Source organism: Pseudozyma flocculosa (assembly GCF_000417875.1).
Source record: "Pseudozyma flocculosa PF-1 unplaced genomic scaffold scaffold00011, whole genome shotgun sequence".
NCBI lineage: Eukaryota > Fungi > Basidiomycota > Ustilaginomycetes > Ustilaginales > Ustilaginaceae > Pseudozyma > Pseudozyma flocculosa.
The window spans coordinates 412,611-438,196 of record NW_006920879.1 but is presented as its reverse complement, the minus strand read 5'-3'; the positions used below and the strand labels follow the sequence as shown (position 1 = coordinate 438,196).

Genomic DNA, 25,586 nt, shown 5'->3' with positions numbered 1-25,586 from the left:
TGCCGCTGCCCTATCGGCGGGGGCCGAGAATAGATCAATGTCGAGCTGGCTCTCGACGGCATCGACGCTGCTGGCTTACACGACGATGCGCATATGTATGTAGACGGATGCCCCGAACCACCCCCGGCTGCGTGCCGGCCATCGCAGCGTTCGTCGAGGCCGCGCCAGCACGGACCGTGCCGCGAGCTGGCCGTATGTGCGGTGCGCTGCTTGACGCCACTGCGGGACGTACACGCACGCCGCTTTCTGTTGCGCTGCCCACACGCCGGCCCATGGCATGCACCTCGTAGGTCGTAGAGCACCTGCCTGCTGCTTGCTTGCTTGTCTGTTGCAAAATCTGCGACAAGAGAAGAAGCTCAACCGCCTCGACGCCAAGAGACGCTCCCCGTCGATCTCCAAGCACAGCAAGCAACCGGCAGGCGTCAGGGACGACGGACACAAACGTCCGAGGTACGCGCGCATGGCCCGGCAGGCAAGGCATGCCGGTCGACAATCCGTTTCCAAGCCCCGCCAGGCAGGCAGGCCGGCCATGCCCAGCCTGGTCCTGGACTGGTATCAAAGTCGACCGTCGTGCGTGTCCTGCCCTGCCGGTTGGTCGCCATTGGCGCCCCCTTTGGTGAGCTAGATACATATCTTCGCCGCCCTCGCCCTTTCTCGCGATGAGAAGAATGAAGCCCTCCTCGGTCGACGGGACTGAACGACGACGACGACGATCAGTGTAGTTGTGGCCCCCGTTGATCCTAGTCGAACGGTCTATCAGCTATCCGCTGCTTGGCTTGAGAACCGATCTTTTCGCCCTTACCTTGGCTGTCGCGCAACGGTATGGTGGTAAACCCTCTTCGATCTACTGTCCAAAGGCCGAAGCCCGCAGTCCCTCTCCCTTGTTCCCTCATCGGGCACCTCTGCGCAGACCCTCTGGCGAGGGCGCACAGACGCTAACGCTCCGTTTAGCACGTACTCCTGCACATGTTCTAAACTAGAGCGACCTGGCGTCCATCGACTGGGGAAGCTGTGAGCGGAGGAATTCGCCGTGACAAGCTCGTCACCGTCGCCATTCCAGCCAGAGTGGTCGGGAATCCGACAAAAGGGAAGGAGGCACAGATAGAGACAGAGGGCCTTGCGTGCTGTCCTGCTCGTGTGTGGGGGCCACCGTCGGCATAAAGATCGAGAGAAGGACTGGAGACCATCCTGACAGCGCGCAAGGGCCACCGTCGCCGGCCCACGAGCCCCTGGAAGGCCGCCGATCTTCGATCTTCAGTTGGAGCAACTTCGAGCTAGCCCCTTGAAGGAGATCCGCTGCGTATCGAAGTTGCTGGTCATGCTGACTTACCGGCGGGAGGCCGGGCTGAGACCGGGCGGACCTTGCATGGCTGCGGCTCGTGCACGGCAACCAGACTGCATCGCCCAATAGACGTCCTACCACACTGTGGTATCGTAGCGGTCGGTGCCGTGCTGCTGTTGCAACAGAGAGATGTGGGGAGCAGCGAGTGACAGGGATACAAGTACAGCAAGGATGGAGTCGGTCTCGGAAAGCGGCGCGGGGTCATGTTCGAGCGCCCAGGTCTGCCAAGAGGCCATCCATGGTGTCGCGGAGCTGCTTCTCCATCGATGGCGATGCCTCGAGAGCGTTGATGGCCTGGCAGAAGCCGAAAACCGGCGTCGGGCATGGATAGGAGGGGGTCAGCCGAGAGTCCGCTTGGTCTGCGGAGCGACAGGTGATCATCAGTCGGTCCACTCACAGCGTCCAGTGCGTCGAGCGCTTCCTTTGCCAGGAATCGTTTCTCCTCGGCCCGCGCGGACAGGGACTTGAGGTCGGCGTGTATCGTCGCGTTCGTCTCGAGCACCTGGACGGAGGCGTAGAAGCACACCGAGCATCGATGATCAGCAACGGTCGCGGGGATGATGGTGATGAAGATATCGTGGACTCGGGCCCGAACGCGAGGCTCACCTCGTCCAGTTCCTTTCTCAAGGCTGCCACCCTCTCCTCCTGATCCGGTATGGCGCGGGCGCTGATGGCCGTCTCAATGTCGAGATCCGCCCTGAGAACAGCAAAAACAGGACCGGCGGTGTCAGCCTCGCGCTGTCTGGCTGAGGATAGAGGACTGGGACCCTGGCGCACTCACCTCCAGACGTCCTTGGCCTCCTCTTCGCCGCCCTTGAGGCCCTTTGCGTACCTCTCGTCGGCCTCCTTTACGAGCCTGTGAAGACTTGCCAGCTTGTGTTCGAGGTCGTTCTCCTGGATCAGGTTCTCGTTCTCCTCCTTGATGACCTCCTTGAGTTGCCCCAGGAACTGTTGGCGGATGGCATCGAGCACCTCGCGGTCCATGCGCGGGAGCGACTTGCACATCTTGTCGGTCGTCACGCGGTACTCGATCAGCTCGAGGAAGCGATCGAGCGCCAGCCGAAGTCGGTCGATGCGAACGTTGGCATCGTCCGCCTGTGCCGGTGGCTGCTGCAGCGACGCCGTCGTCTCGGTGGGAGCCTGCTGCTTGGTCCGCTTGTTGGATGCGGTCTCCTGCCCTTGGTCGTCGTGCTGCTCCGCCGTCGCGCCGCGGCTCTTGCGACTGCGTTTGGCGCCGCTCTTCGGGTCATCCGAAGCAGGCGGTGCAGTCTGTGAGGCCGCCGTGTCGGCCGTTGAAGACGAGGAGACAGCGGCGGCGGCCCGATCCCGCTCCCGCTCCCGCTCTTCATCGAGTCGCTCCTGTGCCGAGGCGAGCTGGTCGTCGGTCTGGTCCGGATCCTGCACATCCGCTTGCGCCTCGATGGCTTGTGGCGGCGTGGAAGATGACATGGCGTAGGCTGAGGCTGGTGCTGAGGCTGGTCGCTGCGGAAAGACAGTGGCGGTCAACAGTGGTCGATGAGGTCGAGGAAAGATACGAGTGCGATGCGGCAAAGTGACACAAGAGAGAAGCACCGGCCTCTTGGCGGCAGAGGCGAAAAATGTGGAGCTGGGAAGCCCACGACGCGACGCGCCGCAAGGACCGCCCAGCTCGTAGATGAGAGGACTGCTGCAAGAGCTGCCTGATGCCATGATGTGATGCTGCCAGCATTCTCCCTTGAAGCACAGTGGTAGGGCAAACAAAGTGCTGACTGATTGAGACACTGCAAAGAGCTGACAAGAGGTGTCCATCCATGCCACAAGCTGATCATTCTTCACTGCAGGCAGCTGCACACTTGCAAGACCTGCAATGGCAGCCCTGAGCTCCTGCTTTTGTGCATGTCCAACAAACGCAGCATGGTCCACCTTGCTGAGGTCTCACCCTGGCAGTGAGCCAAGAAGTGGGGCTGGATGTTGTTGGCATAGGAGGTAGCAGGGCGCACGCTGGCAGACGGCACCGGTACGGGGCAGACATCCGGGCTCTGCTTCGGCGGAAAGACAGCCACAATCGAACATCATCTCCAGCAGATGCAGCCAAGCAGGAGGATCAACAAGGCATGGAATGTTTTCGGAGCGCCGAGCAGGTTAGACTGCACCTGGATGGGCGGCAAGAAGGCACAGGCCGAGACAATCATCCGAGCACGGCCGGTCAAGGCCGCGCACCTAGTGCCTCACCACGATCGGGCGTGGACGGGGCACTCGCGACCGCGCTTGAACCACGAATCGATGCTGTTGGGACGCGATGCACAGGGGAAGATGACGGTGGAGGGTCAGTTTGGTCGGCCCGAAAAGACAGTGCGAGATGGTGGAAGGGGGGCACGCCCTCGGGCCACCCGGAACTCACCAGGCGCGGTGGAAGTAGCAGAGGCAGGGCAGCCTGGCGATCTTGTTGTTGGCGGCAAAGTCCTCCATGCAGATCAGGCACTCCTTGCCGACGATGGGCGAGTTCTCGGGCAGATTGTAGACCAGGTAGCGTCCGCCCTGCAGGCTGCCTCCTCCGCCGTTCTCCAGACAGGCCTGTCAGCAGTCGAGGGTGAGAGATGAATCGTCTCGCAAGCATGGTCAGTCTCACCGGTACTCGCGCTCGTCGTCGTCGCACAGCGTCGCGCCAAGCAGAACTCACCCTGACGTGCGCCTCTTGGGCCTCCTGGCCGCCCAGGGTAGCCAGCGTCTTGTTGCAGACGGGGCATTCGTTGAGCTCGCTGGCGCGGCTCGAGACATCGCTGGGCGGAGCAAGGCTGCGTCCAAACTCATCCTCGCCCGCGGCGCTCGTGTTGCCCGGTCGCTGCGGCATCAGTGCGTCGGCGCCTCGCAGGTTCTGCAGCGAAGGTGGGAGCTGGCGTTCGGCGTGGCAGCTGTTGCAGATCCTAGCGGCACCGGCGGACTCGCTCAGGGCCATGCCGGGGAGGGAGGGGTCGACGACGAGCTCCTGGACGCTGAGCGCAGCCCGGTGCGACGAGCACGAATCGCAAAAGATCTTTCCGCACCGGCGGCAATGGTGCTTGCGCAGGAAAAACGTGAATCGCCTTCCGCACCCGCGGCAGTCGGAGGCCTGCTCGTCCCGCTCCCACTGGGGCTGCAGGTTCTGCTCACGCCAAATGGGCTCGCGCCCGTAGAGGACCTTGTTGGGCGCCTCGTTGGTCGGCACGCGGAAGTCGCGACTGGCGGCCAGATCGGCGCTGCGGGCCGCACCGAGCGCGGTGCCCGCCTCGGACGGAGCGACGCCGCCCCGCAAGAACGACCCGGCGCTGCTGTGACGCTGCGGGATGCTGGGGCGGCTGGTGGCCGTCGTCGAAGGGCCGGGCGTAGCCGGATCGGTGATGGCCGCCGGCAAGCGCGTGAAGACGGAGGCGCCGTCGTCCTTGTACGAGTTCGGATAGATGAAGTCGTCCTCGTCGATGTCGGACAAGTCGTCCTCGTCGTCGTCGAGCCCTGCAGCCTCGCGGAGCTGTCCAAGCTGAACGGTGAACTCACGTCGGAGCTCCTCTGCTCGACTCTGCCGCTCGCCGTCGGCGTCGTCGAACGCCTGCCTCAGCTCCGTGATGGCCATGACGAGGCGGGCGATCCTTCGGGCCAATTCATCCTTGTCCTGACCCAGAGAGTCGGCCGGCGTGCTGCCCGAGGCGGCGCCAGATCCTGCCAGAGCCTTGGCGCGGCTGAGGTAGTCGGCATCGGGGCCCAGCTGGGCACACTCGGTCCTAGCAGCCTCCTGCGCCGCGATGATGGCAGCCGTCGACAGGCTGCTGGCCGACTCGATCCCGAGAGCGGCGTTGACGTCGGCAGCAGCATCGGCCGGGCCATCCTGGCCAAAGGCAAACTCCGACGCCTCGAGCTCGTCGCCGAACTCGATGTCCAGGCGCCGCCGCATGACGCGGATCCATCGCCTCCTTCGCACCCAGCCTGTCTGCGCTGCCTCCTGGTCACCTTGCGCCGTTGCCAGGCTGGCACCACCGGTAATGGCCCGAGTGACGGACGCACTGAGACCGCCACCGTCGAGCAGGCGCGACAGCGGGGGCGGCACCTCGGCAGACCACCGATCATCGAGTGCGTCAAACGACTGCGCGTACTGCCAGCCCTCCTCGACGCTGACCAGAGGGTGGGTCAGGTCTCGCTGCCACTCGCACAGCCAGAAGTGGGAGCTCTCGACGTGCTCGGCATCCGAGCTCCTGCGTGTTCCCAGCACCGAGTCCGGGGTAGGCGTGCTCGCCAAATCGTCTTCGACAGCGACGGCTGCAGCAGCTTGTGCTCCGCGACGATGCGGTGGTACGCCCCGACCGCGGCGGCCCGGACCGCCGGCAGGGGTCCGTGAGCGGAAGCGGAGCTTGTACGGCATCGACCGAGATGGCAGATCGACGTCGTCCTTGCGCATGGGCGTGTGCCTCGTCCGACTCGGCGCCAGGGGGCCAGGAGGCATGGAGCTCGGAGCCCTGCGATCCGGCTTATGAGGTCGGGCAGCGCTCGAGGAGCTCCAGCGCGGCTTGCCGCCGTTGACCGCAAGGGTCTTCAAGCGGGTGTCGAGCCTCTGGTTCTCGTGGACCAGGATGGGCACAGTGGTGTGCAGCGCGAAGGGGTTGTATGGGCCGCGCCCGGGCACGATCCGGCCGGTGCTGTTGGCGGTCGAGGATTGGTTGCCGCCCGCCGTCGCCGAGAACTTGGAAGCGTTCCAGCGCTCTGCCTCGTACCGCTCGAGCACCTCGCAGATGTAGATCTCAAACGTGGCTGCGGCCACGTCGTAGGCCGTTTCTCCAGAGGCGTTGCGCACAAAAGGGTCGGCGTGCTGCTTAGCCGTCAGGTGGCGGACGATCGGCAGGTGACCCTTGGAGGCGGCGTTCATCAGCGGCGTCCAGCCGCCGCGGCCACCCTGGACCTCGATGTCGGCACCCGCAGTCTCGATGAGGACGCGGACGATGTCCAGGTACCCTCGCGAGCATGCATTGTGCAGAGCGGTCCATCCGTCGGCGTCCTTGGCGTTGGCATCGGCACCGGCGGAAAGGAGGAACGTCAGGACCGGCAGCTTGCCGCTCATCGCAGCCTTGTGCAGAGGTGTCTCGCCCTCCCGATCCTCCATCTCGACAATGGCCCCAGCCTCCTGCACGAGCCACTTCGCGACGTCGGTCTTGCCCTCCTTTGCAGCAAAGTGAAGTGGGACGAGCCCATTGGCGGGATTGGGCTCGTTGGCCAGAGCAAAGGCCGAGGCTCCAGATCCGCGGGGAGGCTCGGCGCAAGTTTCCTCGAAGAACTTTTGCAGCTCCGGCAAGTTGCCCCGGGAGCAGAGGGATGCGAGGCGGTCGTAGTCGATGGGTGGAGGCGTGGCAGTCCGTCTTGGCGCAGGGGTGCTCTCGGCGCTCTGGGCTGTTGTGCCGCCCTCGACGCCCTGGCCAGCCGGGGCAGGAGGTTCGGCGGCTGACTCGACCTTGGTGGCGGCCGGAGTAGGAGGTCCGTCGTCGACCGGAAGGGGTTCGACCGACTCGACCGACGAGGCCTTGTCCGCCTGCTGCTCCTCGGCCCGCTCGTCCGGAGCGCCAGGATAGACAAATTCTTCCTCGTCATCGTCGTCGTCGTCTCCGGCGGCGTCCTCGGCGTGGCCCGCACGGCGCACCGCTTCGTCCGGGCCGGTGCCCTGCAAGCCCGTTTGCTCGCCCTGCTGCTGATGCTGCGAAAGCGGGTCGCCAGCCGTTTTCCCTTGGACATTCGGAGCATTGCCCGAGTCGCGGATGGTGAACGATGATCCAGCCGCGCTGTGAGGATCGCTGGCGATCCCCTTGTCTTCACCAGTGATCCTGAGGTCCTCAAGCGCCTTGGAGGGGGCCGGCGCCGGGCTTGGAGAGCCCCAGGCCAGTTCGGCGCTTTCGTTTTCGAGCCCGGGCGATGTTTTAGCAGCGGCGGTGGAGCCGTTGGCGGTCGCGGCCGGCTTCTTGGCGCCGAAGCTCGATCCAGAACGAGGAAGCCTTTCCGAAAGGAAGCTTTGGTACTGGGCCTGGGCCTGGGGCGGTGCATGCATGCTGGCGCGGGCGCCGCCGTTGGCCGTGGCGGCATTGACGTAGGACGAACGAGACTCCAACTCCTGCGCGGGCGAAGGGGGTGCAGACGACTTGGACGAGTCGGCGGCAGACGGGCTGAAGCCGGACCACGGGTCCTCGGCGGCAGCGGCGCTGCATTCAAAGTGGCAACGTCTGGTCGTCAGTCAGTGACCCTGGATCTCGACGACGGACCGGATCGTGCAGGAGATGGCAGCGCTCACCCGTAGCCGCTGGATCCTGCTCCGAGAGGATCAGAGCCCGACATGGTGATGGACGCTGCGTCTCGGTCCTCTTTTAGGGCGTCTTTGTTGTTCGGACCGTGGGATCGATGTCGGGGGTATGGGGTATGGCGAGGGCCGGATCCGATCGAGATGGCTGGAAGGAGATGGTCTGCGTCGGATCGGTGTCTCGTCGGCTTCTAACACAGGGAAGGTGTTGCGGGGCGCGATCTCGGTCGTGGTGGCATGCACGGTCGTTGGTTGGCGGGCCGAAAGGAGCAGCACAGGAGGCGGCAAGACACCAACACTTTTCTGGCTGGCTGGCCGTGGCTGGCTGGGCTGGCTGGCTGGCCCACGCCCCCTTCCTTTCACCTTCCCCCGCTGAGAGAACTAGCTGGCCAGAGCGCCCAGCTGGCTGCTGCTCTGTCTCTCGCCTGCCTGCCTGCCTGCCTGCCTGCCTGCCTGGGCCCGATTTTTCTTCGGGCGGTGACGCCTTTTTGGCCTTGGGTGCACCGTGCGCCTGCCCGGCGCGGCCGGCTGGCTGCACCTGCAAGCTTCTTCTCGACCTTCTTCTGCGTCGAGCTTGGCATGCCATCAGCGACGCCTCCCATCTCTTCCTCCATGCCCGCACACCATGCGAACCGGGACTGCTCTCGTATGGCTTCTCCTGATTTCCACATTTGATTTCATGTTTCGGTATCCTGGCTGGCCGGCCGGCTGCGAAAGACCGTCTCAAACGTGGCGTCCCTTCGGCCTGTCAGACTCCTCCTGCGGCCCGGTCTGCTGCTGCTGATCGTCAAGATCGCCGAGCCGCTGGCCCACCTTGACCTTCTGGCCCGCCTCGAGGTCAAACTTGAACTCGTTGGGCGCCTCAAACACGAGCACAATGGTGCTGCCGAGCAGGAAGCCGCCCATCTCGTCGCCGGCGCCGAGCGGCTGCCCTCCGAGCAGCATGCTCGCCGCGCCATACGACGCCTCCGAGTACGTGCCCGCCAGCGAGCGCTGCTTGCGGACGTTGGTGCGCAGCGCCTTGTCAAAGTTGATGCGGATCGAGCCCACGTTGGTGGCACCCACCGGCACCATGCCAAAGAAGCCGTGGCGCCATCGCCCGAGCAGGGCCACGCGCTCGTTGAGCACAAACAGGTTCGAAAGCCGGTTGGCCATGTAGGGCGAGACCGAGTAGAGCTCGCCGCGGAAGTGGCGGCGTCGCTCGGCCACCCAGTTGGTCGGGCTGTGGAAGCGATGGTAGTCGCCCGGCGCCAGGTAGATGACGCAGAAGAAGAGCTTGTGGCCCTCGCGGACGCCCTCGCGGCCGGGCGAGTGCGGCTGCAGCAGCGGCGGCAGCGCGCTCGAGCCCATCTCGTAGGCGACGTTGGCGTACCGCCCGAGCACCTCGGGCGTATCCGGCGTCGGCATGCCCGCCTCGTCGACCTGCTTCTTTTCCTCCCTCTGCGATGCGGGGTCGGTGCGCTCCTCGGGCGCCTCCTCGCCCTCCTCCCTGGCGACAGGCGCCGGCACGCCGGTGACGTTGGAGGTCTGCTTCGACTTGTCCACGGACTTTCTCCAGTAGGACGGCGTGATGAACCGGAAGATGCTCTTCTTGCGCGGCTTCTCGGGCTCGGCCGGCTTGTCCTTTTCGTCGCCGAGCAGCTTGTCGAGGCTGTACTGGATGCCGTTGACGTTGGCAAACTCGCGCTCGTCGATCTTCTCGTGCTTGGCGGCGCGAACCACCTCCTCCGTCGTCTGAGGCTCCGACGTCGAGCCGAGCAGGGCGTCGAGCGAGTAGGTGATGCCCTTGACCTGCTCGACCCGCCGGCCGCTGATCTCGCCAAAGTGAAGCACGGTTCCGTCTGCGGGCGAGACCTGTGGGGCGGACAGCGCGACGAGAGGTGTCAGTACCGCTGCACAGATATCGCCGTGGCGAGAAAGACCGGGCCCCTTGAAGAAGAGCTGGACAAGGGGCGAGAGTAAAGGGCACTCACCAGGATCGAATCGTCAATCTTGCGGGCGCCTTCCTTGAGCTCTCGGTAGAAGAACTCGCCAAGGCTCGCGTAGTGGGTGAGGTCCGGGTCTTTCATCTCGTCGAGGTTGCAGCCAAAGATGCGAGCGTAGAGCCGGAAGCCAAATGGCCGGAACCACACGGGCAGGGTGAGGTTGTTGGCCCAGCCCCAGGCTCGGCTGATGGCGTTGAGGGGCAGCGCGCCGATCACGTAGACGGTCCAGGGACCGGACATGCGCACCACCTGGCCGTTCTCGTCGACAATCTTGTGGCCGACGCCGCGACCCTCCTGCTCCGCCACGTAGTCCTTGCGAGCCTGGACGCCGATGAGCACGACGGCTCCGAGGAGCACCGGGATCGGGTACCACTTGGTTGGCGTCGACTTCCACGCAGTCGAGAGGCGACTCCCGAGGGGTCGACGTCTCCCGTCGCCGCCAGCGCCAGCGCCAGCGCCGCCGCTGCCGCTGCCGTTGCTATCGGAACCCTGTTCCTTCTGAGCCCGCTCGGCAGTCTCTCTGGCCAGCCTTTCGCGGGCGGCCCGGTTGCCCCTCACCGTGTTGGCCTCATGCTCGGCCTGGAGAGGGTCGCGGGAGTAGGTGCGGCGTTGAGATCGGGGCGAATGCCCGGTTGGCACGGTAGCTGTCGGCCTTGCGCTCGGATCCAAGGCGCGCGATGCGATGCTGCGCGTCTGCGCGAAGTATGCTCCTGGACGAGTTGAGAGGAGCACAAGAGTACCCTCGAGCGCCACGACACCCCGGAGGGCGCTCCTGGCCTGCAGTGAGCGGGACAGGGCCCCCGTCGCTCGACCGTTGAACGACATGGCGGACGGAGACGAGTGGGACGCCTCGCCGTTGTCACCGTGGGACCGCTAGCGTTTCGTCGGTGGGAGGCCGACGCTTTAAGCCTTTGTCTAGGTCAACAGAACGATGCGGATTCCCCGCCTTTCAATGCAGCGAACGGCGGTGTGTGAGTGAGGGTTTTGCTTGAAGGAGTGTTTGCCGCCTTTGCGGAAGGCGTGCGAGAGAGAGCGAATGGAGTGAGTGGCGGGGGGTCAATCGATGACGAGAGCAGGAAGAAAGGTGCCCCCATCGGCAGCAGAGGGCCAGGCCCCCGGGCCTGCGCTTAAGCCATCCTCGACCCGAGGGAAAAATCCAGCCTGAAAGTGCAGGCGCAGGCGCAGGCGCAGGCGCAGGCGCATGCGCGGGGTCCCATCCTCTGGCTATCGGCCGGCTGGAGCCGCGTCTCAAAGACATCTCTCGATGGATGGCTGAGCTCCCAAACAGGCTTCGAATGACCCGTGGATGCAAGGTATAACAGTCACTACTATTCGCATTCTGAGTTCACCGAGGAAGGGCGGGCTGAGACAGAGGCCGAGACTAGGGCACGGGACGGAGCGGAGCGGAGCGCAACGACGAGCTGAGAAAGTCACGCTGCACAAGGACGCTGGTGGGTAACGGGTGGCGTCGCTCGTCGCGATGGGCAGCAACGGGCAATCGTCCGGCGTGCGACCTGGCAGCGTGCTGCCGAGGCTTTGCGAAAGAATCCTTCGGCGGGATTGCATCAGCCTAGTAGTTGTTTGTGGCGCCGTACTGCGGGGGAGGAGGGCCGCCGTGGGGGTAGTAAGGGCCCTGCTGAACGTGGTCAGTGGGCACCCACTCGCCGTTGCCCGTGTACTTGATGCCACCCTGTCCGTAGCGCTCTTCGGCCCGCATCTTCTTGAAGATGAGCCAGACTGTGGCGGGAGAGGGAAGGGAAGAAATGCGAGGGTAGCAGAAGGATGTTCAGCGCGGGTCTCGGTGCCAAAGTCGAAGCGGTCGCAACGGCACGCCGTTCGCAGCGGAGGCACAGACTCACAGGCATGGATCGTTCCCGGCAGCACACTATGTAGGTGGAATGGCGGCGAAGGGTCAAGAATCGCCAGATGTATGAGCGTCAGTAGTGTCCTCCGCGTGCAGCAGGGAATCATGGGATGCCAAGGCAGTCTCCGTAGCAGGGCCTGGACTCACCCCAGGATGGTGAGGAGGATATTGATGATCAAGTCGCACGAGCAACCGGTCAGAAAGGCGACGGCCGCCGGCGGGAAGAAGATCGCCACTGTTCGATGCGATGCAGATGCGGCCGACAGAGGAAACAAGGCGTCAGTCCGCAGCGGATGGATGGCAGCATTCGCCGCTCGGGAAGGCCGGCATCGGCGCGCTACGCACAGAGGATCAGGATGATGTCGGATGCCTCGACCATGATGGCTAGACTCTGATATTACTGGTGGGTGGTACGGGTGAGCTAGGCGATGGTGGGCTTGAGGTTGTGAGCAAGTAGAGGGCAGGCAGCGAAGTGGATGAGGGCAGATGGAAACTTGGAGCCAAAGAGCAGAGCGGCTGCGCGCAGACGTCAAAGCTCCTGTCTGTGTGTGTGGAGGGGGGCTGTGCCTTGTCGGAGCCGCGCATGCTGACCCTGCCTCGGCCATTTGAGCGGCGCCCTGGCCGGCACAGAGACCATTCGAGTGCGGGGAAAAGCTGTTGCTTGGGCGTTTTGGCCTCAGCTCTTGACCGACCGACCGCTGCTCTTGCTCGACTTCCACCATCGCTCTCCGCCTTGGCCCTTCAGTCGCCTTCTATCGAACCAAGCAACGGCTCAGCTCAAGATGTTGGCGCTGTCGCACTCTCAGTCGCGGGCCTCCCTGCTGATCAAGACGCTCGTGCAGCCTCGAGGACCCGGACATGGAGCGCGGGCCCTGGGCTCGACGCGATCGTACACCGCCGGCAGCCTCAAGATCAACGCAGCGAGGATGATGGACAGCCTGCACGAGACTTGCAAGTGGGGAGCCGCGCATCCTTACGGATCGGGCCCCACGGAGACGGGAATGAGCAGGCTCACGCTCGATGACAACGACTTCAAAGCCAGGCGGTGGCTGGCCAAGGAGGCAGAGAGCCTCGGATGCACCACAAAGGTCGACAAGATGGGCAACATGTTCATGTTCCGCCCTGGCAAGCATCAGGGCCACGCGACGGCCGTCGGATCCCACCTCGATACCCAGCCGACGGGCGGGCGATACGACGGCATCCTCGGCATCCACGCGGCGCTCGAGGCCTTTCGTACGATCCACGAAAACAAGCTCCAGACCGAGTACCCGCTCTGCCTTGTGAACTGGACCAAGTGAGCTCGTTTGCGCCAGCGGACCGCGAGCATTCGTGACGGATGCTGACCTTGCCCGTGCTGCTCGGCTCGACGTCCCCGCAATGCCACCTTCCCGCAGCGAGGAGGGCGCGCGCTTCCCTAAATCCATCACGGGCTCGTCGGTGTGGAACGGCGACCTTGCCCTCGACAAGGCGTGGGCGTTGCAGGATGTCAAGGACGCGTCGATAACGATGCGGGACGAGCTGGAGCGGGGTGGCTTTCTGGGAGACGTCGAGGCGAGCTACGAGTCCAATCCGCTCGCCGCCCACTTTGAGCTGCACATCGAACAAGGTCCGATCCTCGAGTCGACCGGCAAGAAGGTCGGCATCGTCCAGGGCGGCCAGGCGTATCGGTGGATCGACGTCAACGTCCACGGACGAGACTGCCACACGGGATCGACGCCCTTTGAGACGCGCTCGGATGCGATGCTCTGTGCGTCGCGCATCATTGTCGAGAGCAACCGGATCGCCAAGGAGCACGGCGGTCTTGCAAGCACGGTGAGTGCACAGCAGCGACGTTCCGCACCTCATCTAGGTGCTGAGAGGCCGCGCAGACGCCGCGGTTGCTGAAGTCTCCCTGCTCGTCGCCACTGTCCAGGGCATCCTGCGGCTCTCACCCGGCAGCGTCAATACATGTCCCGGCCACGTCTTCTTCACGCTCGACATCCGCCACCCTTCGACTGAAAGGCTCGCTGCACTGACGTCAGCCATCGAGGCCCGTTCGCGTGCGGTGGCCGGGACGGGGAGCGAGCGAGGCTGCCGCCTCGAGTGGCTCGAGACCTTCCACAGCCCTGCGGTCGAGTTTCATCCGGACTGCATCAGCAGCGTCCGAGAGGCGGTCGAGGCCAACTACGGCGCCGAGTCGGGCATCGACGTCTTCAGCGGTGCTGGTCACGACACGTGAGTCGTGCAGCAGCTACCTAGTAGTGTGCCTGTGTGGTGCGAGCCGTTCGGCGAAGCGCGGTCCGCTCACACGGAACGCCCTTGCCTCCCATCATGCATCGGAACGCCCCCTCCGCTCAGGTGCGCCACGAGCAAGAGATGTCCATCCTCGATGGTCTTCATCACCAGCCGCGATGGTGTCTCTCACAACCCGCTCGAGTACTCTTCGCCCGAAGACTGGTGAGTGGTTGCGTCTTGTTGCCCAGGCTGTCGCGCGTCCGAGGGTGTTGGAACCCCTTCTGACGAGGTCGTTGCGGTACCGATCTGCTGCCTGCCTGCCTGCCTGCCTGCCTGCCTGCCTGCCTGCCTGCCGACGTCTCGGGCCTTCCCACGCGCTCTGCAGTGCCATCGGAGCCCAGGTCCTCATGGACGCAGCGCTGGTGTACGATGCGCGCAGGACCGCGTAGTGCGCTTGACCTGCTTGCGCTCACAGGCAGCCAGCGAGCAAGTTGGTGATGTGTACATGCCGTATATACGATCGATGAAGGCATGGTGTTGGCGCAAGCAAGGGACCGAGCGCAGGCTTATGCGCTGGTGAGGCTCTACTGTATCCTTCGGCCGGCGCATTACGCGAGGCGCCTCGGCTCTGACTTGGTCTGGGAAGCCAGCCAGCAGGTATCTAGAGCTCGTCCGGCCTCTGCCTGCCTGCTTTCAGGCTGGCGTGACATGTCGCAGCTAGGCACCGGAACTTACCACCTGAAAGCAGCTGCGAGTATGCTCCATCGAAGAGCGAATGCTTCCCTTCTTCCCCGTCGAAACCTACAGATTGGTAGATGGTGTAGAAGTAGGAGGGATCCGATCGAGCCTGAGGTGCCGGCACGCACACGCACGCGACTCGGCGTCTTGCTTGTGGGTGCGTGCGTGGGTGCGTGCGTGCGTGGGTGCGTGCGTGCTGGTCTGCTTCGGCTGTTGGCCCCGCGCAGATGGACGCGGGACGCAGGCGGGTCAGCGGGGAGCTCGCCCGCGCGCACGGATCCCCCGCACCGCCCTCTCTTCTGGCTGGTGGCGAACTAGCTTGCTTCTTCCCAGTGGCCGGAGCTTGAGCTTGAGTTGGGTCGAGAGCTGAGCAGGCAGGCCGGCAGTCAGAGGCTAGGCTAGGCTAGGGCCCAGCAGGGGACCGCGCCCTACCTTCATTTGCCATGCTTCCGCCGGCGGGCCGGGCCTTTATAGAGCCACCTTCGCCGTCGCTCTCTGCTTGTTTCTGCCCATCTGCGCACTCCGAGACGTCTCCGCTCCCGACCTAGCCCACACCATCTTGACCACAGCCTGGCCAGCTCCCGCTCCCGCTCCCGCTCCTTCTTGCAAACTCGCATTGACCTCCGGACGCCCAGCTGAAACGCGATGACCACTACTGCTGCCCCCGAGACCACACCTTTCACCGACACGGGCGTCACCGTCGACGACTTCACCGAATTCGACTATGTCATCGTCGGCGGCGGCACCGCCGGCCTCACGGTCGCGGCGAGGCTCAGCGAGGATCCCTCGGTCACGGTCGGCGTCATCGAGGCCGGCCTGTGGCGCCCCGAGGACCCCAAGATCAACCTGCCCATCATGATCGGCCAGACGCTCATGAACCCGGACTACGACTGGTGCCTCCAGACCGAGCCCCAGGAGCACTCCAACGGCCGTAGCTACATCTGGCCCCGAGGCAAGGTGCTGGGCGGCAGCAGCGCGCTCAACTTTCTCGTCTGGCAGCGCGGCTACTCGGGCGAGTACGACGACATCGGCCGCCTGGGCAACCCGGGATGGGGCTGGGACGACTTTGCCGGCTTCTGCCGCAAGAGCGACACCTTCCAGCCCCCCTCGTCGGAGCTGCAGAAGGCCAACCTGGCCACCTGCGACGAAAAGGTCCACGGCACCGACGGGCCCATCCAGACGTCGTTCAGCGCGTGGTACACCGAGGCGCAGCGCCCGTGGTTCGACGCCCTCAAGAGCCTCGGCCTCAACAACGCCGTCGACGGCCTAAGCGGCAAGAACACGGGCCTCTGGGCGTCGCCCGCCACCGTCGACGCCAAGAAGCACGTCCGCTCCTACGCCGCCAACGCCTACTTTGCGCCCAACAAGGACCGCAAGAATCTCAAGGTCATTACCGGCGCCAACGCCTCCAGGCTCGAGTTCGAGAAGCCCAAGGACGGCGCTTCCGGCGACCTGGTGGCTACCGGCGTCCACTTCACCGTCGACGGCAAGAGCCACTTTGTCAAGGCCAGGCGCGAGGTGGTGCTGAGCGCCGGCACCGTCAAGAGCCCGCAGCTTCTCGAGCTCTCGGGCGTCGGCCGCGCCGAGGTGCTCAAGGCGGCGGGCGTCGAGCAGCTCCTCGAGCTCGACGTCGGCGAAAACGTCCAGGAGCACCTCTACTGCACGGCGTCGTTCAAGCTGGCCCCGGGCCACATCACTTGGGACAAGATGAGGAACGACGACTTTGCCAAGGCCGCCATGGAGACGTACCACGGCGACGGCGAGGACCGCGGCATCATCGCTAGCGCCTTTTCGGGCTTCGCCTACGTGCCGCTCAAGCAGTTTATGAGCGCTGAAGAGATCCAGGCGATCAAGGACGGCGTCAACCGCGTCGACTGGTCCAAGTACTCGAAGGGCGTCCAGGAGGGCATCAAGATGCAGCTGGCGCGCCTCGACGACGAAGAGTGCCCGTTCATGGAGTACATCTTCGCCCCGGGCTTCTTTGCCACCGCCTCGCCGCCCCAGGACGGCCAGGAGTACTACAGCATCCTCTCGGCGCTCCAGCAGCCCTTCTCGCGCGGCAACATCCACATCACGTCGAGCGACCCCACGGCGGCGCCGCGCATCGACCCGAGGTACTTTTCCGTCGACGCCGACCTCGAGATCCTGTCCAAGGCGGTGCGCTACAGCAGCACCATGGCCGAGGCCCCCTCGCTCAAGGACATCACCGTCGGGCGCCAAGACCCGGACCCGGAGAAGTACAAGACCGAGGACGACTTCCGCGAGTTCACAAAGGACCAGGCGGTGACCGAGTACCACCACATCGGAAGCTGCAGCATGATGCCGCGCGCAAAGGGCGGCGTCGTCGACGAGCGCCTCCGCGTCCACGGTACCGCCAATGTGCGCGTCGCCGACGCCAGCATCATCCCGCTCCACGTGTCGTCGCACATCGTCTCGGCCGTCTACGCTGTGGGCGAAAAGGCGGCGCACATGATCAAGGAGGACGCCGCCGCCGCCGCCGCCACGGGCGCCACGTCGGGCGGTCTCCTCTCTCGCATAGCGAATGACATTGCCTCGAAGCTCTCGCTCTAGCCTGACTCGACCTCGTCGCCCCGCCGATGCAGGCCAGCAAGTGCTCCATGTCGCCCCGCTTCCACGCTCTGCCTGCTCACGCTCCTGCCGCTGCCTCTGCTACTGCCGCTGCCCTCTGCGCAGCCCCTGCATCGACTCGCTTCCCCGTCTTCTCTCTGTCATCTTGTACATTCAACGCCACACATGCCATACCACGCCGCGCGAATCCGGCCGGGGTCGAGCTCAGCTCGCCTTCAGCATCTCATCCTCAGCAAGCAGAGTCTGACCTGGATCTGGCTTGTTGTCGGTACCGGGCGGGATGCCAGGTTTGTTTGAGGAAGTGTATCGTGGCCAGGCCCATACTGCACAGCGGAGCCATGTGCGGGACCGTGCTGCGCGGGGTAGAGTAGAAGGCCGTCCGCGGGGGCATGCGACTGGCCCCGAGCGCGAGCGCGATGACGTCCGGGATGTACGGCCCGCTGCGCCGCTCAGCTTTTCTCAGAACAATGCAAGTGAGGTGGCCACTAAGCAGCGTTCAACCCACACGCAGCCAACTATACAGAGTACAAGAGATGTAGAGGGATGAAACTCTGAGGCAGAGGCCAGCCTATGGAGTTCCTGTTCCTTTCTGGTGGTCGGCACATTATTAGCGGCAAGGCACTGTGTAAGTGGGTATGTAGATGGCAACATCGAGTCTGCAGCCGGTCGTCGACGAGCGAGGAAATTACTTCAGGCGACGTTGAATGTTGCACGGGCTGCTTGCTTCCTTGTCCGCACTCGCCGGCTCAGCCCACAACCGAAGGATTCCGCAGTCGCCGTCGTCGGCCCCCGCCGCGCCCTGGACGGTCGAGCCCCGCCGTCGTCGTAGTTCTAGCTGCCACAATGTGATTCTGCCGCCTTGCTTGTTGTCTGCGCTCGGGCGATTAGCGCAAAAGGTCCGATACAAAGGGCATTGAATCGCTGCCAAGCATGCGGACGGGATCACCGTGCCTTCGACGCCCGCCCTATGATGCCCCCGCTCGGCGATGCGGCGGTCATGGGCATGGCCTCGGCGTCACCGGCCCCGCCGCGAAACCATGTACGGCGTTCGGAGAGAGAGCTCTACTCCTCTGTTTTGAGCTGCGCAACGAGATTCCGCAGTCGGCCATGTCTCCGATCCCGTGCTTGCATGGCTGTCGCCGTTCCTGTCTGCCAGCCTCTCGAAGCGGGGGCAGACGTCACAAATGCTCGAACGAGGGCGTCCCCTTCGTTAACGACGCACGAGGCCCTTCGCTCGTCTCGCGAGGCTCGTGGACCCGATGATGGAAGGGACGCCACATTGACGCGTCGGCGGAGACGCCCCTCCGGCTCTCGTCGAGCCATTCAAGCAAGCCATGGATCGCAATCCTACACCTTGCTGCGCGGCTGCCTTATTGTCCTGAGTGGCCGTTGGCCTCGTCAAGCGCTACAGTAGCGACAGGAATAGGCGCTGGCACAGAAATCTCGACGATGTAGCGTCGTGAGTGCTCCTCGACGACGTCAGCCCGTCGAGGGCGATCTGGCTTGGCGGCAGATAGGAGGTCCATCCCGTTTGCAGGGCCTATGCAGCTATAGATTACAGAGAAGTGAGTTCATAGCCCCGCAAAGTCAGTTGGCGAGATGGGTCTGCCCCCGGCCTCCAGCAGGCGTGCTCGGGAAGAGATACCGCTAGATGGTGATCTAGATGCCGTTGTTCATAGCCAGGCAGGCAGCTCGCCGTTGCGGTCATGGCGAAGATCAGAATCTAATTGGCACCTCGGAACGAAGGAGGGAGCTGACTGAAGGGCATACCCCCTCGACGACAAGTTAAGAGGCGTGCGACGATGATGGAGGAGGTGCAGGGTCGATGACGATGAGCGACGCAGACTGTCGTGGCGCGTCAAGCTAGGAACGTCACAGGCGTAGCGTGCGCCTTTCTCGCACCCGCTTCCTGTCCGCAGTCTTGCACGAAAGCACAAGCAAGCAGTACCGTACAACGATGTTGGTCCGGCGTCGTTGCAGCGGCACTCTTGCCTGTATCCATCTCGTCGCGGGCATGGTGTCGTTGCGGGCGTCAGCTATCAATCGTATGTAGCGAGCGGCACCGGTGATGGCGAGCAAAGGCTGTTACCGTAGCCCGAGGTCGGCGGCCCTTCTGGCTGACGCAAAAAGACGCGGAGCCCGCTTCAAAGGTCGAGAGGGCCAAGGCCCTGGCGGTTCCTCGTGCTGTGCCGCTGCTGCTGCGATGGCCGGCCGACGTCGGCGTGGCCCTCGTCGTCGTCATCGTTTTCGCCCTCCCTCTCGCCCTCCCTCTCGCCCTCGCCCTCGCCCTCGCCCTCGACCCCCCCGGCCCCTAGCCTCTCGACCCTCCAACAGCAGCCTACGCTCGCCAGCCCGCCTGCCCGCCTGCCTGCCTGCCTGCCTTGCCCGACTGCCTGCTTGCCTGCCTCACCCCAGCCTGGCCTCTGTTGGGAAGGGACCCTGCATCCTAGGTCGGGCCCGTTCTGGGGCCTGGGAGGGCCCATCCTGGCGTGAGCTGGCCTGCTTGTGTGCGCGCGCCGTTTTGGGGCTAGGAGGCAGGCGGGCCTCATCTGCCAGGCTCCCCGGCGTCATATGGCAGCGCAGCTGACAATTTCGACTTCCGACCTTCGCAGCGCCGCCCCCCAACCCGCCCCTCTGGCAAACCCGCTTCAGCTCTACCACCGATCCCTACTTGATCCCTGCCTCCTTCGCTTCCTTCCCTCCGACCAACGTCTCCATCGGCCGCCCGTTCCTTTCATCCGCCTCTCCATCTCTCATCTGCAACGCTCCCGGCCATCGTCAGCCACCACCGTTTCGCACTTGGCCGCCTTCTGACCTTCGCTCGACACACAGGCAGCGCTGTGGCCAAACTCGCTCGTCTCGACTATCGACCAGACGCCTCCGGCCGACCGTCAAGCCCAGCTCGATATCTCCCGCCCAATTGCAGACAGGCAGCATCGTCACGTCGTTCAGCAGAGAAGTCACGTCCGACGACCACATCAACGACACATCTCCTCGCCGCTTGCAGCACTCAGCTTCTGGCCAGCCAGCCATACGATCTCGCCGTCACAGACAGGCCTCGACTTCCAACGCCAGCTGTTACTCGGTGGCAACCACCCAATCGCGACCCAGCCGAGGCTTCCGACGTAAACAGGAGAGAGATGCCAGTTCTGGAGCAGTTCAAGAACTTCATCAGGCACGGAAAGGCCGCTCGCGAGGACGGGCTACCGGTAAGTGGCAGTCTGCCAGCCAAAGCTTGGGAGGGTGGAACCAGATGCCTTTGAGGCCTCGCTCCTTCGGCAAAGCAGCGGCGTACTGCGAGACCTTGTGGCGACAGCGCCACCTTAAGGGCCATCTCGGACAACGAGGGTCTGGCAACGCGCCGCGGTGATTCCCGCACTCCACCCGGATCCCAGGCCGCTCGAACCGGCCTCCGCACCTGCATTTGCAGCAAAGGCCAAACCGCTGACTTCAGCCTCCCCCACACCCATCATGACTTCCGCTCGCCACGCATAGGTCGACAACTCTGCCCCCGGTCCATCCGCCCAGATTCATCCAGCCGAAACCTCGTCCTCTCGGGATCCACAGGCCCCCATCGGCAGCGCAACCTCGACCGCCAATCAAGCGAGCAGACAGGCAGGCTTTGCGCCGTCGGAAAAGAGCGCGCCCGCCCCCACAAAGGCATCGCAGGCTCACGCCTCAGCCACCGCAACGCAGAGCAGGTCCGCCGGGCAAACGTACACCAGCGCGCCAGCAGCACCACTACCGGCGAGCGTTTCGCAGTCAACAGCGTCCGGCATGCAACAGGGTCAGACAAACAACAACGGTCAGCGCTCCCACGCTGCGCCAGCGGCTGGCACCGCGGCGGCGACGGCCAAGGGTGCGGCTGCCAACGAACAGTACCAGAAAGAGGCCGAAAGGATTGTCGCCGAAGAACGCGAGGCGTCCGAAAAGATGCCCCGCTACGAGGGCCTCGACGACCGCTTCACCCTGATCTGCAAGATGGGCGACGGCGCCTTCTCCAACGTGTACAAGGCACGCGACAAGCAAACCGGTCAGAAGGTCGCCATCAAGGTTGTACGCAAGTACGAGCTCAACAGCAGTCAGGTGAGTGCTCGCCACTGTGGCAAAGCAACGCGATGCCTCTGTCGCTGTCTGGTCTCGTCTTGCCGTTCCCGCTGCGTCAAAGTGTCGCCGCCGTCTCCGTGTCGATGTGCTTTCGGTGCGGGAGCCTCTGGCCAAGGCGTCCCTCTACCGTTCGTACAAGACATCCGTGCGAGCATATCTCGAGTCTAGCGTGTTGGATCGGCCGCGGTCTTCCCCGCAGGCCGGTCTGCAGCCTCGCCTGCTCGGGCCTCGGGCGGACAGGAGCGTCCTGCGGCATGTGTCGAGCTCGCGTTCGGCTCTCCTGGTCGCGCGCCTTCCGTCTTCGTGCTACCGTGGCTCCGTCTGCTCTATGCGTCCGTCCGTCGTCGTCGCCGTCGCCGTCGTCTTCTTCTCCCTTTCTCTCCTCTTCACATTGGTCTGCACTCTTTGTGCTGTCGCCTGCCGGCATGCCCGGCCACGAGTGATCAAACTAACCATCATCTCCGTCCAATCCCTCGAACCTTGCATCCTCCTCTCTCCTCTGCTTGACCACTCTGGCCCCTGTGACGCGGCCCGATGTTTCTCCTGGCTTCCCTGTCCCCGTTTCCTGTGTCTGTTGTACATCTTTAGGCGGACGGACGGCTTGACCCCAACTTCCGGAAGAAGAACCGGGTGACAGAGGTCCGTTTCCACACACCCCCTCCCTCCCCCTCCCTGGCCTTTCCCTCCTTCCCCCGGCCTCGATTCCACTGCCTTTACCACTTCTCGCTCGCGCTGCCCTCCATCCCATCGTGCAGCTTCGTATTGACCACTCTCTCCGCCTCCCCTTGCGTCTCTCCTCTTTCCCTCTCCTCTCTCTCTCGCCCCTTTCCACTGCATCCCTCGCCGCGTTCTACTCGCGCCCCATCCTTCCATCGACCGCGTCACATGCCACTCGGCTCTTCCCCTCTGCTTCCCCCGACCAACAGAGAGCCAACATCCTCAAGGAGGTCCAGATCATGCGCAACCTCAAGCACCCTGGGATCGTCGAGCTGCTTTCTTTCTCAGAGTCGCGCGAGTACTACTTCCTCGTGCTCGAGCTTCTCGAGGGCGGAGAGCTCTTCCACCAGATCGTCAAGCTCACGTATTTTAGCGAGGCGCTTGCGAGGCACGTCATCTTGCAAGTCGCCCACGGCATCCGCTACCTGCACGAGGAGCGCGGTGTCGTCCATCGGTGAGTCATGCCCCGGGCGCCTTTTGCCGCGACGCCGTTCCTGTGCTGACCCCTCTCCGCACCTCGCCAACCGCGCCCGCTCTCCCACTCCCGCAGCGATATCAAGCCCGAGAACCTTCTCTTCGAGTCGATCAAGGTGATCCCGTCCAAGAATCCGGTCCAGCGCCCTTACGACGAGGACAAGGAAGACGAGGGCGAGTTCATGCCCGGGATTGGAGGAGGTGGCATCGGCCGGGTCAAGATCGCCGACTTTGGCCTCAGCAAGGTCGTGTGGGAAGAGAGCACGATGACGCCGTGCGGCACCGTCGGCTACACGGCGCCCGAAATCGTCAAGGACGAGCGGTACTCGAAGAGCGTCGACATGTGGGCGCTTGGCTGCGTCCTGTACACGCTCCTGTGCGGCTTCCCGCCGTTCTACGACGAGTCGATTTCCGTACTTACGGAAAAGGTGGCCAAGGGCTACTACACCTTCCTCAGCCCGTGGTGGGACGACATCAGCGAGGAGTCCAAGGACCTCATCACGCACCTCCTCTGCGTCGACCCTCGGCAGCGCTACACGATCGACGAGTTCCTGGCCCACCCGTGGTGCAACGTCAAGGACCCGGTGCCCAACCTCGACTCGGCCGACATCCTGCTGGCCAAGACGTCCGAGATGCCGCTCGACTCGCCGCTGCTGGCGGCCATGAAGACGGGCAACCCGGCGCGCAACGCCATGATGTCGCCCGGCATCAACCGGCTCAAGGAGGCCTTCGACGTCACCTACGCCGTCCACCGGATGGAGGAGGAGGGCGCGCGGAGGCGGCAGGGGGCGCAGGCGCCGCTGGGCGAGCTCAACGAAGAGGACGAGAGCGACGAGGTCGACGAGACGCGCCGCAAGCACGGCGAGCAGGCCGGACGCGCCGTCGAGCAACATCGCGTACCTCGACATGTCGAACAGCCGCAGCAACCCCAGCAGCAGCAGCAGCAGCCAGCGCAACAGCAGCAGCAGCAGTACCAGGGGCGCGGTGGCGCTGACCGCAAGCTTGCCGAGGCTGCGCTGTACGAAGGCCGAGCTGGGCCGCGCGATCGTGGCAACCACGGCAGCTCGGGTCGCAAGCGCGGCTTTGAGCTCAACATGAGCGGCGCCACGCTGCTGGGACGGAGGAACAAGGCGGGCGGCGGCATGAACGGCTTCCGTCTCGACGCCAACGGCAACCCGGTCATCGACGGCGCGCACGCCGCGGGCATCGTGCCGGGGAGTCCGATGCGGGTCGACTAGGTGATCCTACCTTGCAAGCTGCGCCAGTTCGCACTGGCCCCCCTTTGCCTACCTTGCACGTCTACCGGTTCGCATCACATACCGCATCGCATCCATCCCTCGTTGCTCACCTTAGCTCCCTAGTCGTTGCCCCGTCCTCTTACCCCGCCCTACACCCTCGACTGTACTTTGTTGCCCTCGCCCTTTCGCCCGTCCTCACACCCTCCTCGCTGCCCCTCTTCCGGTCCAAGAGTTGCCATCGCTGCCGTGTTCCACGTTCTCGTTCTGTACTATTCTCAGAGTAATGCCACACTCCGCTTGCCGATTGCCCGTTGTGCTGCTCGCTGGTTCGTGTTGCGTGTCCCGTCGCCAGGCGGCGAGCGGCCAGCCAGGCAGCGGCGGCTGGCAGGTGGCGGGTGGCCGGCCCACTGGCACGAAAATGAGGGTGGTTGTGGAGGCATGCCTGGCGCCGTTGGCCTGCCTGGTCGAGCACGCCGGCTAGCCTCGTCTTGTTTCTTCCTTTTGCGCCCTCACCCTTCTCCGCCCGCATCCTCCTCAGCCCCCATCATCCCACGTCCTCCGGCATCGGTCTAACTCAGCACTCACACACTGCGACGCACCACGCTCATTCCTCTCACTCTTCCTCGCCATCTCGCCGCCCGCAGCACATCCTCCCGTCCGCCTACCTGGTCAGAAGGCCCTAAGCCTCCCCCGCTCCCCTCTCCGCAGGCCAAGATGCCCAAGATCCGCACGACGCGCTCCAAGCCGCCGCCGGAGGGGTACGAGGAGATTGCCTCGATCCTCGACGACTACGACCGCGCGATGCGCGACGCGGAAAACGAGAGCAACGAGGGAAAGCGCAAGGCCGAGTCGCTCTGGCCCATTATGCGCATCAGCCACACGCGCTCGCGGTACATCTACGACCTCTTCTACAAGCGCGACGCCATCTCGCGCGAACTCTACGACTGGCTCATCAAGGAGGGCTTTGCCGATCCAAAGTGAGTCGCAGAGGCCTCGTCGTCATTCCCAGCTTCGTACCATGCCGTCGAGCCGCCTAGTCCGAGAGAGAAGGACGAGAAGGCTGATGGTCTACCCCTCTCTCCCCTTCTCTCCCGCCATACTTGGTCATCCACCAACAGTCTCATCGCAAAGTGGAAGAGAAACGGCTACGAAAAGCTCTGCTGCGTGCGGTGTATCCAGTCTCGGGTACGTCTGCCAAGTCGTTCCCGCCCGTCATCCTTCTTGCCCGCCGCAGCGACTGAGCCAGCCCCTCCTTTGACCCTGCTCTCTCGCTCCTCGCTCCTCGCCCCTCGCCCCTCGCTCCTCGCTCATCGCTCCTTGTCCACTCGCTCATTCTGCAGGACATGAACTACCAAGGCTCGACATGCATCTGCCGCGTCCCCAAGTCGCAGTTGAGAGCGGGCACCGTCGTCGAATGCGTACATTGCGGTACGTCCTGGTCCCAGCATCGCGCAGGACGCTCGGGCAACTAGCCGATCCTGAGGCGTTACGGACCGAGCGAGCGACGAGCTGACCTCGTTCGCTTCCCTGTTCTCCCCTCTCTTGCACGCTTTGGTCCACGTCAGGCTGTCGAGGCTGCGCATCAGCCGACTGAAGCTGCATCGTGCAACCCTACTTCTGCGCCTGGCACCCAATCCGCAAGAGATCTCACCAACGACATCCCCGTCTGCTCCGGGCAGGCCAGTTGCCCCTTTCATCAACCAGTACCCGCCTGCCCTCGACCGGCAACCTCGCCCAACGCCGTCCGGCTCAGCATTCCAGCACCTCGCATCCCGTTACACTCCAGCACAGCGCAGCACGACGGCGCAGACAGGACTCGAGAGACAGGGAGACGGGCCCGCTTGGGATTACACGTGTTGAGAGAGGGGCGAGGGGGCGGCTTTGTGCCAGACATTAGCGGTGAGGGAGTATCCCTGGGTAACGGGACTGAAGGGGGGAGGTGATCTTCTACCAGAACAACAAAGGAGGTTGAGGGGACAAGACGACGACGGAGAGAGGAGGAGGAGGGAGAGAACGGCGGCGACGACGACTTTAC

The 25,586-nt window shown here is 64.2% G+C and overlaps 8 protein-coding genes across 8 annotated transcripts; 4 read left to right on the top strand and 4 right to left on the bottom strand.

The window, feature by feature from the left end:
- Nucleotides 1–1,543: 1,543 nt before the first annotated feature.
- PFL1_03623 (uncharacterized protein) lies at nucleotides 1,544–2,791 on the bottom strand (the record flags this gene model as incomplete). The annotated part of the gene is made up of 4 exons (XM_007881142.1): nucleotides 1,544–1,636; nucleotides 1,740–1,844; nucleotides 1,949–2,039; nucleotides 2,124–2,791. The coding sequence occupies 4 exons, from the start codon at nucleotides 2,789–2,791 to the stop codon at nucleotides 1,544–1,546; spliced, it is 957 nt and encodes a 318-aa protein (XP_007879333.1).
- A 758-nt stretch (nucleotides 2,792–3,549) lies between these two features.
- Nucleotides 3,550–7,663, bottom strand: PFL1_03622 (uncharacterized protein; the record flags this gene model as incomplete). Its single annotated transcript, XM_007881141.1, has 4 exons — nucleotides 3,550–3,607; nucleotides 3,723–3,895; nucleotides 4,002–7,530; nucleotides 7,620–7,663. 4 exons carry the CDS (start codon nucleotides 7,661–7,663, stop codon nucleotides 3,550–3,552), a joined length of 3,804 nt encoding a protein of 1,267 aa, XP_007879332.1.
- Nucleotides 7,664–8,348: 685 nt separating this feature from the next.
- Nucleotides 8,349–10,435, bottom strand: PFL1_03621 (uncharacterized protein; the record flags this gene model as incomplete). Its single annotated transcript, XM_007881140.1, has 2 exons — nucleotides 8,349–9,479; nucleotides 9,599–10,435. The coding sequence occupies 2 exons, from the start codon at nucleotides 10,433–10,435 to the stop codon at nucleotides 8,349–8,351; spliced, it is 1,968 nt and encodes a 655-aa protein (XP_007879331.1).
- Nucleotides 10,436–11,180: 745 nt separating this feature from the next.
- PFL1_03620 (uncharacterized protein) lies at nucleotides 11,181–11,853 on the bottom strand (the record flags this gene model as incomplete). Its single annotated transcript, XM_007881139.1, has 4 exons — nucleotides 11,181–11,347; nucleotides 11,470–11,495; nucleotides 11,622–11,709; nucleotides 11,820–11,853. 4 exons carry the CDS (start codon nucleotides 11,851–11,853, stop codon nucleotides 11,181–11,183), a joined length of 315 nt encoding a protein of 104 aa, XP_007879330.1.
- Nucleotides 11,854–12,256: 403 nt separating this feature from the next.
- PFL1_03619 (uncharacterized protein) lies at nucleotides 12,257–14,137 on the top strand (the record flags this gene model as incomplete). Its single annotated transcript, XM_007881138.1, has 5 exons — nucleotides 12,257–12,768; nucleotides 12,869–13,286; nucleotides 13,387–13,688; nucleotides 13,812–13,910; nucleotides 14,074–14,137. The coding sequence occupies 5 exons, from the start codon at nucleotides 12,257–12,259 to the stop codon at nucleotides 14,135–14,137; spliced, it is 1,395 nt and encodes a 464-aa protein (XP_007879329.1).
- A 934-nt stretch (nucleotides 14,138–15,071) lies between these two features.
- On the top strand, nucleotides 15,072–16,997 carry PFL1_03618 (uncharacterized protein; the record flags this gene model as incomplete). The annotated part of the gene is made up of 1 exon (XM_007881137.1): nucleotides 15,072–16,997. One exon carries the CDS (start codon nucleotides 15,072–15,074, stop codon nucleotides 16,995–16,997), a length of 1,926 nt encoding a protein of 641 aa, XP_007879328.1.
- A 3,158-nt stretch (nucleotides 16,998–20,155) lies between these two features.
- PFL1_03617 (uncharacterized protein) lies at nucleotides 20,156–23,551 on the top strand (the record flags this gene model as incomplete). The annotated part of the gene is made up of 5 exons (XM_007881136.1): nucleotides 20,156–20,224; nucleotides 20,511–21,101; nucleotides 21,711–21,761; nucleotides 22,049–22,293; nucleotides 22,390–23,551. The coding sequence occupies 5 exons, from the start codon at nucleotides 20,156–20,158 to the stop codon at nucleotides 23,549–23,551; spliced, it is 2,118 nt and encodes a 705-aa protein (XP_007879327.1).
- A 714-nt stretch (nucleotides 23,552–24,265) lies between these two features.
- Nucleotides 24,266–25,145, top strand: PFL1_03616 (uncharacterized protein; the record flags this gene model as incomplete). Its single annotated transcript, XM_007881135.1, has 4 exons — nucleotides 24,266–24,528; nucleotides 24,670–24,736; nucleotides 24,892–24,979; nucleotides 25,117–25,145. 4 exons carry the CDS (start codon nucleotides 24,266–24,268, stop codon nucleotides 25,143–25,145), a joined length of 447 nt encoding a protein of 148 aa, XP_007879326.1.
- Between the last annotated feature and the right edge of the window lie 441 nt (nucleotides 25,146–25,586).